General features: G+C 49.6%; 1 protein-coding gene across 1 annotated transcript in view; it reads left to right on the plus strand.

Moving 5' to 3' along the window:
- Positions 1–9,060, plus strand: part of LOC144114660 (lysosomal alpha-mannosidase-like) — a 346,286-nt gene extending 337,226 nt beyond the window's left edge. The window contains exons 20-24 of the mRNA XM_077648538.1: positions 1,319–1,406; positions 2,010–2,096; positions 3,509–3,736; positions 4,999–5,148; positions 5,450–9,060. Of these exons, the coding sequence (XP_077504664.1) occupies positions 1,319–1,406; positions 2,010–2,096; positions 3,509–3,736; positions 4,999–5,148; positions 5,450–5,743 (847 nt within the window). The 3' untranslated portion in view covers positions 5,744–9,060. The remainder of the gene's footprint in view (positions 1–1,318; positions 1,407–2,009; positions 2,097–3,508; positions 3,737–4,998; positions 5,149–5,449) is intronic.
- The last annotated feature ends 1,282 nt before the right edge of the window (positions 9,061–10,342 follow it).

Here is a 10,342-nt window from a genome sequence, read left to right on the forward strand (position 1 = left end):
CGCGGCCGCCAGTACAGAAGCACGGAAAATGAAAATAACAAAGGCCATTAACGAGCTCCGCAGAAAGCTTTAAGCCTTCATAGCATCGCCTGTAATCGTTCCGTACTTTGAGATGTCGCCGTCCGCGTATTGCACTTGCTGCTCGGGCACATCGTTTTTAGTTTTAACTGACGGAATTCGCTCGTAGTCGTATAGTTAAGAGGGCTTTTCTAATTCAGCGTTGGGCTGTCATCCCGTGCACGGCGAGACGAGCGTCCGGCACGCGATGACGAAGTCTTTAACAGAATTACACTTTTCCCCCGCAGAGAAGATCCACGCAGCGAGCATAACGTGGGGCGAGCTCGTTTAATGCCAGATTCCGATTAGAACCCTTGGGTGCTGGGGCAAACCTGCGCTGCTGAACACATGCTGAATTAGATTAATTTCGGCGCTTCAGCCTGCATCGCAATCGAATTGGCTTGTGAAGTGATCCCCCGGAGACAATAAAGTAGCAAGATTAAATTTAGGTGCTCAAAAAAACAAAAACAAGCGAGGACCACAACGGTGGATACATGTTTTTGTACGTAAATGAATGCGAAGACTGGTAGAGGGCGCCTGTGGTCTTCGTTTGCTGCGGTCCGCACAACTGCGTAAAAGGCAGAAAAAAATGGGGATTGGGGTATGAAGGGGGCCATCTACCGCTGAGGCGCTCGATGAAAGGTCCAGATCGTAGCGTGCTGTACTTTTGTCTATGTTCTATGCTTAACGCTAATCCTTGATTGTGATTTTCCACTTCAGTAATTAGTATCAGCGAAGGAAGACACTTTATAAGCAGGGGTTGTTAAGAGGTGTGTACAGACTCTGAAGGCGCTAAACGGAGAGAGGGAACTACACTTCTTAAATGACATGACTAGCCAGATTGCGTAGGGGAGGACAGAAGGGGGATGAGGATTCTGACAGCCCCGTTTTCTAGTAGCAGGCCTACGTCCTTTTGGATTGTTTCTATGCCGGAGTAGTTCCTTCCTCGCAACGCACTGGGTCTGCCTATCCCCGCATGTGTGATTGTTGACCTCTTTTGTTCGCTTACTGAACGAGCAACGCATTCCCACCGTCCTTTTCGTTCTGGCATCTGTACGTTTTTAGGTATGAGCCTATGAGCGTACTCCTTGCATCCTTGTTGGCGGCAGCTTCGTTTTCTCGACTACTCGCTGCTCCGCTACAGCAGATAGGCGCCCCCTGGTCGCCACTTCAGGACGTTGACGCGTAGAGCCGGAAAACTGTGCCGCGTATATACGGCACCCCCCGCGCTGCTTCACAGTGTCCCATTGGCCTCACGCAGGAGGAATGCTCAGCGGCCTTGGACGAAGACCATCGTGGAGCCAACTACGTACAACTACTACCCTGTGGTCTCCTGGATTTATCTCAGGGTGCGTGCGGCTGCTGGGTTCACGCGGAGGCCAGCGATCGCCGCTGCCAATGAGCGGCCGTTGACAATTTCCTAACGAGCGAGTCGCGATTTTGCCTACACTGACCGCGAAATATGGCGACAAACACGAAAAAAGGCAATCGATAGGAGCAGAAGATAGAGAACCGGGCTTGGCGAAGATGATTTAATATTTGTGAGTGTTTTTTGATGGCTGGTTTGGAGGTCGTCAATGTCCCCCCGCTTCATAAAGCCCAGCTGCGACACGGGCTGTTCGGTACTTATTATGTGCACGAACGCACCTTGAAAGGCATGACACTCTGCGAAGAACATCGCTTTTTATAGAGCATTGACAATCACCACTGCATGGAGCGCATCATGTCGCGTAACGTGTGTGTATGCATTCATCGCTTAAACGCGTGCACAATGTCTGACTCGCGGCGCCTGATAGAGTGAAAACAAAATGCGACCGTGTTCTGAACTTTCCAACTTCGTAAAGGCTTCTCGCGAAGTAACAGCGATCTCGTGCACTTTGCAAGATATAACTTAAGCAGCAGTGCTGAAAAGAAGCTCACCAGTCTTTATTTGCATTCTTCTTTTTTTTTAGAATGAGTCGCACAACCTCCAGTTGACAGTGTTCCCCGACAGACCACAAGGCGGAAGCAGCTTGCATGAGGGCGAACTGGAATTAATGGTAAGTGGTCCGTGCTGAGCACTGTGAACAGCAAGAATGCTGCATCGTTCATTTGTGGGGCATTTGTTGGAGACAGCTTTTCACGGAAAATTTAAAGTATCTTACACACACTGTTCGTTCGAACCTGAAAAAAAAATATTCCTTGGAAATGGCGCAGCACTCTTATGACAATATACAAAAGGTGTTTCTTGAAAGCGCCACTTATGAACAGAGGTGTAAACAGCAGTGCGAACTGGCATTCTTGGAATACTAGCCTGAAGCGCTGGCAGAGCAATAGTGCGCCACCGTATGACATTTTTTAGTGTTTCTAGGCGCTTTCAGTGCTTCCCGCGCCCTCTCAGCTCCACTAAATGAGTGGCACATGTTCGTGTGTAGCTTCCCACCTTGTTCGCTCGATAGAATTGGAGTGAGTTAGTTATTGGCGTAAGAGCTATGTTTAATATTTACTTACGAAGAGGCAACATCATGTTTCGCTGAGAGGTACACGTCGGCATGCTAAACCTTATAAGCTTGAATACTGGCCTCTTTTATTGTGTGGTTTTCACAATCAGCTCATCCATAAGAATCGTGAATGACCTGTGCGCTGCAACGTTAAGTGAAGGTAGTATCAGATGCTTTAAAAGCCTCAGTTAAGCATGGTATTGTACCTAATGCATTCGGAATTACATGTAAAAGTGGCAGCATGCATAATCCCTAAAGGTGATGGATAGGCGTAAACGGTTTGTTTTGATGCTTAGATTCGCGCACTTCGGTTCGCCATCAGTCTGTCACGAGCTGTTTCTTTACGCTTAGCATTTCAGATAGAGAAGGCTGTGATAGTTATCTTTTTTTAATTATTTACTACGCTACCGGCACCGCAGCTGCCCGGAAGTATGAGCGCTGTCGAAAAAGAGTAGAAAGAAATGCAGTTTCAGTACTTAGTGGCGCTTCATCGCTTCCTTGCACCTGCGATTTCTGCAAAGCATGTTGTGGACATACTGTTGGCAGTGTTTGTCTTTAACCAACGTCTTGGCCATTTGGCATGCTGCCAACACTGTGGCATAGCGAAACGCGGTTGCGTTTTGTTATTGTTTCGCGAATTGCTGACAACCTTCGGTAATCACCAACCTGTGCGCTTCGATTTATTCTCTGTGCCGGTACCGTGCCGTTCGTTTCAAATTGTTCTGTGTGCCTTTATTCAGTTTATTTTTTATGTTTAGGTCTTTTCTGTCTATGCTAAGTGCATTGTTTACCTGTTTTTGTCGTGTTGTGAGTGCTGTCTTATTACTGTCATTCTACTTCTACATCATTTCCCTTGTGGAGCAGACGGGGCGTTGCGCGTCTTCGGGGGGCTGTCCCGCTTCCTTTTCCATTTCCTTGTTCCTCACGCATATCACACCAGACAGTGGCAATAATAAACTGCCTCGACGCAGCTTCACCGGCGGCTGCAGTATGACGACTCGTTCGGCGTCGAGGAACCCCTGAACGAGATTGGCGTGGACAAGCGGGGCCTGGTGGCCCGCGGCACGCATCGCGTTTTCTTGGGCTCCGTCGAGGACTCGGAGCGGATGCTGCGCACCATGGCCAACCGGATGGTGTTCGGGCCCCAGTTCGCCTTCCACACGCGCGACCGACAGCTGCTGGACATCCCTGTGCCACGGGTACGCGCAATTACTCGCCCATCCGGAGGTGATCACCTCGGGCTCAGCCTAAACCAACTAAAGTGCTTCGTCGCAGCTCATTCTCGAGTGGAGGCAGGAAAAAGAGTCGTCATTTATACACAGGCAGCGCTGACGTACGACGGACAAGGACAATTAAAAAGTGGACACAACTGCGCAGTTGTATCCACTTCTTGTCCTTCTCTGTCGTCCTCCAGCGCTACCTTTTTAACAATAAGAAATGCCAACCAACCCGCCCAGCAACGTACCTTGCTCAAGTCGGCATTTATCATCGAGCCTGCACCTTCAGTTTTGTGAGAAAACGAGTCTCTTCCGCACTATAGGAAGTGCCGATACGCAACCTGCCACCTTCATGTCGCTTCAGGATGTAGCGCACATGGTACTTGCCCAGGCCCACTTTGCGGCGCCCTGCATCATTCAATTCATAACCATTGAGAAATGGCGCCTTGGACCGCTCAATTGACTGCACCGCCTGGCTGTTTCCATGAATTTGTATGGACTGTCAACATGCTGGACAGACTAAATGTTTTGGGGTGCTGGAGGTGTCGAGATTGTTTTCCTGCTAGCGTATTTTCTAGATCTCTCGATACCCTCGATACACCCGCACTACCCTAATCGATTAGTCCGTTTCCTCATACATGGTGGCACCAAGCGTCAAGCATGTGCGAAATGCTTTCCATTCGCTTACATATTTGCCGCTTCGCGTGGTCATGCGCGGAACTATACGGTGCCTTCAAAAACGCTTCACATACGCACTGGTATGGCGGGGTCGAAGCTTCCGATCTTATTTTCTTCCGAGTCAAAAGCTGCGCTTTGTAAAGACGTTTGAAGGGGTCTGCTGGTGCGTCTCGCTGTTACCTTATACAGCATAACCTAAATTTCGACGATAGCTCATTTGGTCAGGCATAGGGTGAAGTGAATCACGGTCGCTGACCAAGTTTGTTGAAGTATCGACTGTTCGGAACTGCTTACGGGTTCCTTTTTCGGTGAACAAAGAACCCGTGCGCGGTTCAGAACTGTCGATACTGCATGAAACTTCGTCAGCGAAAAAGGAGCCCGTACACGGTTCCGAAACGTCGATACTTCATGAGGCTTGGCCAGTGACTGCGATTCACTGCATTTTACCATATAACAAAGGCTCGAATGAGCCAGCCATCATCGAGAGAAGCATGCCGAAATTAGTTGAAGGTAATAGAACACTGTGTGCCCCAACGTTAACTTCCTGCGCATACACTGTGACGCAGGCAAGCGGGCTGCAGTACCCGCTGCCAGCAAACCTACACCTCCTGACACTGGAGCACATTGGAAACAGCCGTGCAATCGTACGCCTGGAACACCTGTATCCCGGCGTCAAAGACAACAGGCTGAACAGGCCTGCTTCACTATCTCTAAAGGTGAGCCCCATCCCGCTTTCCGCAGTTTTTAACAAAGCGTAAATTAGAATCCCGCTGCGGAACCCCGTAGTACGGGCACATAACGGCCGATCGGCGCATATGAGCCGGGAATACCAGTAAGACCGCAGCAGGCGCCGTATCAGGACTGCTTATTTGGCGCTTGAAATTTGTTATTTAGATCCCCAGTCAGCTTCTTCCTTATGGCTCGCCTTGAACTCATCGTGTGCCTTGCCAATCGTTTTTTTTTACATTAAAAAAAATTTTTTGCCGTTGGTGCGCATGATGGATCTCCTCTGTGCAGCACCTGCTGGTCTCGTACACCGTGACGGCCGTCGAAGAAGCAGTTCTATCGGCGCACGAATCCCTGCGCAACTCGACCAGGTTCCACTTCGAGACCAGAGACTCCGTGTCGTCCTCGAGCCCCGAGCTGCTGCGGTACCTGGCAGCAGGGGGCCGCCGGAACAACGGCCGCGGTAGCGCGTCCTTGTCGAGGCGGACCCCGTCGCCCATCGACGAGCGGCTCTTCACGGTGACGGTGAACCCGGGCGAAATCCGGACGTTCCTGGTGACGCTAGAGCCCAAGAGGATAGACTGAAAGAGGGGATAGGCTGAGGGTTCTTTCTGTTTAGGAACGCCGCAGACCTCGCCTTTATTTTTCCGAACGATCTAGACGCTGCTGGTCTCAGCTTCACATTACATCTATAACACAAGTACATCGCCAAATCGCGCACCGCGGCGCCTGCGCCAGCACGAAAGCTGCCCACAGCGACAGCCAGCTAACTTGTGGGCGCGTTGCTCGGACGAGTTGGCCAGACACCGACTCGTCCGAATGCTTCAGCAGTATGGAACGAACAGGAAGGTTTTCGTCTCGTTCTCAGATTTAAAAAAGTAAGTAGATGTAGCAAGGCGCGCACGGAGAACAAATATCTTGGCGCACCACTTTCGCGCTGTGTAACGGTCACGTGTCTGACTGCTTGGTGGTTTGCATGAGCTGCCGAGAGCTGATCACGTGTTTCAGTTTTGGCACATTCCTAAGCCGCTGAAATCCGTATACCTTGCAATGGCTTCTATACCTTGAGATTGATGCCGGCTTGAAGAAACATCTAGTTTTATCTCATTTAGATTGACTGCCTCCAAGCTGTTCTGATAAGCGTTTCTTTAGCAGAAGGTCCTTTGTGTTGACTATGATCTGCTGCACACTGGCTCGCTACGCAGCTTGCTCAGCCGTGCGTATTTCAAGGGTCATAGTCTCTGAATGGTAACAGCTCCTGGAGGAAACCCTTAGGAAAATCGAACATGTATCGATAGTTTCAATGCACAGACGAGCCTCTAGCTAGCGTCCTGACATAATTAGCAGTACTTACGCATGAATTCGCTGTGTGGTACTGTTATCACTAGGTTCTCAAGCATAACTCGGTGACATAGTTGTAACTGTCTGCGCTCTATAGGGCAGGCCCTGCATGAGGAGTTCGAAGAGACCATTTCCTTGTTTCGCTTATGTACTACTAGTGGAGCATATCGGCCACTCTTATTTGCTGGCATTCGCTGCAGCTATTTTGCTGGTAAAAGAGCAGAAGGAAAGTTTGCTTCGTGCATGGACACTTATATGTGACCAATGATTTTTTGAAAGCGTAAAGGTGTGCCGATTCGCTTCCAAGCTTCAGGATGCGCTCTACAAATCTAGTCTACCTGAGAAGCATGAAGTTTTTTCTTAAATAACAATATTCCATGACCTCCGCGCAGGCAAAAGCGATGTCAGTGAGCAGCTTTCCCATGCGCCTGCTTTAAGGCGCTGTCGTAACCACACGTAGGCAAACATTTTTAAGCACCGCGCTTGAAGTCGTATCGTAGAATTCGAAACGTACGCCGGGCGCTTGAACCCTATCCACATCGCCTCAAGAGGGAGGGGGACAGCGTCTTCCATCTCGCGGAGTCATTGCAAACATCGGCGAAACCATTGCTGAACATCGTCAGAATTTGTTCAATGCAGTGTGAGCTCGGAGAACAGTTATGCTGCATCAGGGAAAAATAGCTGAGCCAGAGTTTCAGTGCCGCCATAGTCAATTTTTGTGCGGTGTGCGTGTAGGCAGCTTACGGGCACTCTCCTATGCGATCTAACGCGAGCAGTCCGAGGCACCAGGGGGCTAGTTGGATTCGGAGTAAATCCAACCCTCCGCCTAAGCTATGACAGTGCGTGCCGGAGCTTTGAACCATGTGGAGCGGTTGGGAAGTACTGGGAGGACGCTAAGGCAGAAAGATCAGGTAAAAGGACATTAAGCGCCTGGTACTAATGTATATACTTCCTCTCCCGGCTCATGCGTTGGAGCCGGTCATTTATGTCGTCGCCTCACAAAGGATGTTTAACGTAACGAGCGTATTTTTTAGTGCATGTTAACTTGTCGTCTTCGCTTGGATCTTCCAGCTCGGTGGCCGCGTTTTGTGTGGTTACGACGGCGCTTCGTGGTCGGGCTACCGACGGGGCAAGCACTCTTTGCGAGGAGTTGGGACGTATGTCCGCCAGTGGCGCCATCAAGTGACGACAATGTGTTTTGCGCCCATCGCATGCCGGCTGACGCAACTACGTCAAGCGCATGGTTCGCTGGTACCCCTGCACGAAGTCCCCTTTCTCTCTACTCGTCAGGTTACGTTTTTGCTTGCGTTGGCCAGGCGGAGGCCCTGAATTCTGTCGGTGAACCATTGCATATCTCGCAATAATTAACACGGTTTTACCTCGCCTTCGAGCACGCAGCGGGTCGATATATGCGCCCAAGAGGATCACCATTTGGCGCCATTCGCGCAACAGCGACGAGTTCGGCGACCCCCGTTCTCAGAGTTTCAATTCCCGCCTCGTTTGTCGACGCTTACGCCGAGGCACACACACACAAACACCAAGCGAAATACTTCAGCAGCGTCGAGACTGCGCACAATTTTTAGCGTTCTGCGTCGAGTGGGAAATTTGGATAATTTACTGCGCTGCCGGGACGAACACCGGATGGCTTCACTTTGCATAGGCGCGGGCTGAGCGTGATGAAGATTGCGCACGCGATGTTACGCTTATAATCGACCATAACAGCGTTAGATGCGTACGAAGGGCATCGCAGAAGTCAGACGCACTGTTGTTCCCTATCTCTCATCCGCTCCGTCAGTAAGAGGTAAGAAAGAACGCCTGTAAAAATATGGTGACCACTGCCGTACACGCTAGGCGTCCATCTTCGAGGCCGCGCCGAGAATAGCTGTAACTTGTGTCTCTCGTTTCGTGGCGCACAGGCTAAAAACGCGCCCGCGTGTTGAGGAGCTATAACCAAGTCGACTGTGCAGGCACACGCTTGATATGTTGTTACAAAGATACCATATTGCCACTGTGTGGCAGTGAAGCTGTGATTTTTGTTGTCGCTTCCGGCGTTTTGCTCTTTTCTGTCGTTTTGCGCAATCTCCATCACTGGGGGACGCCGAGTGTTGAATCTGTAGTTCCGCGGCGCGTCAGGTTCTTCCTTTTATTTTTTTGGCCAGGCTGTGGACACCCGCGTCTATGCGACGATACTGTCGCGAATGAAAGAAAGTACTGTAACACAGGGTTTCGCAAAATTAACAACGAGGTGCGTTGCTTGAGAGTTTTCAGAGGACGCGCTTTATTTTCACCGCATATTAGGCCCCTTTCGCTCTGCCGTTCGGCATCGATTAACCCTGGAAACGACGCTTTCTTCCATCAGGATTCATACGCCCATTATTCGAAAATTTGTGTGAAGCAGTTAATGTTGCCGTGTGGCTAAACTAGCAGCAAGTCATGGAGTGACCTGTGATGCCTAGTGCTGAGTTTCACGGTACGGGAATACGCTTTTTTATGTTTCTCTGCGCTGCTCGCGATTGGCAGTAATTCAGTAAGCAGTGCACTGCGTTGACTGTTATTTCATGAAAATTAGAAAAGAAAGCAAAAAATAAGCGAAGATACTGGCTGCGAAGTCACTGATCGCTGAGACGGTTTACCACAGCCTAAACTTTCTTCAAGGTGGTGCAGAAGGCACAGCCTTGATTTTACCTGAAGCACATTGCTTCGCAGGATATAAATATTGTAGCGTGAGCTACACTGGCCGAGGTCGAGCAGTTTGGCGTGGCTCCTGGAGAGCCATGCTGCGCCTGCGCGAGGAACAGTGACGTCTCACGCTCACAGCCGCCGCCGCCGCCGCGCGCGCCTCGCTGGTCTGCGCATTCCAGAGGAGTGACGTCATAGCCGCGGCAGACGCACTGGCGCCGACGCGTGCCCAGCTTTGCGCGTCTGTTGCGCAGTAGCCAAGTCTGACGCTGCGCCGGAGCCGCTTGATAGCGCTTCTCATTTTGTGCGCATGCGCAGAGGAATCAGGGGGGGGGGGGGGGGGGTATACATATAGCGGGGCGTTCTCCAGTATGGTATAGCCATGGAGAAGCAGAGCGAAATTGCTGCTCAGCGGCTCAGCGTAGGTCTCGCTACGTATATCCTGGCATAGCCGAGCTAAGCCACTGGAAATTTTTTTCAAGGGAAGAAATCTATAGCGCTGTGTGATAAAGGCATAAATGCACACATGCATATAAAAATACAGATATATATATATATATATATATATATATATATATATATATATATATATATATATATATATATATGTATATATATATCTATATATATATATATAGAGAGAGAGATAAAGAGATAATATATAACCTGTTTACCTTGTGATTGCCTATACTATTTGTAAATAAGCGCGTAAGTTTAATTGAACACCACTCTCGCGGGTTCTTTATTAACGGTTCACGCACTTCTTATTGTGAGAGATGCACGTCGGGAAATATGCGGTCGCAACGGCACCTAACTTGTTAAAAATTTTGCATGAAAAAATAATCAAAAATATTTTCTTTCATCGCTTCTTGTCACGTTTTAACTAGCATAGTGCGCCGTACGACTGAAATGTGTTGTGTGTGAATGTGTGCTAACTGTCGTCGATGTTTGTCAACTTGTGCGGATGCCAACACGCTAATATGTAGTTGTACCGACTCTATAATATCGGGATAGAATGAGCTTTGACTAGTATGGCGCGCCGCTAGTCGCAGGTTGTCCATTGCTATGCTAGTTCGGGATGAAACGTCGGCCGGTGATCAGTTGTTCAGTGTTTCGACACCGACACTAGCCTTTGGAACCTCAATCAAGCTCTCACTGGGAAGC

The sequence above is a fragment of the Amblyomma americanum genome, chromosome 1 (assembly GCF_052857255.1).
Source record: "Amblyomma americanum isolate KBUSLIRL-KWMA chromosome 1, ASM5285725v1, whole genome shotgun sequence".
NCBI lineage: Eukaryota > Metazoa > Arthropoda > Arachnida > Ixodida > Ixodidae > Amblyomma > Amblyomma americanum.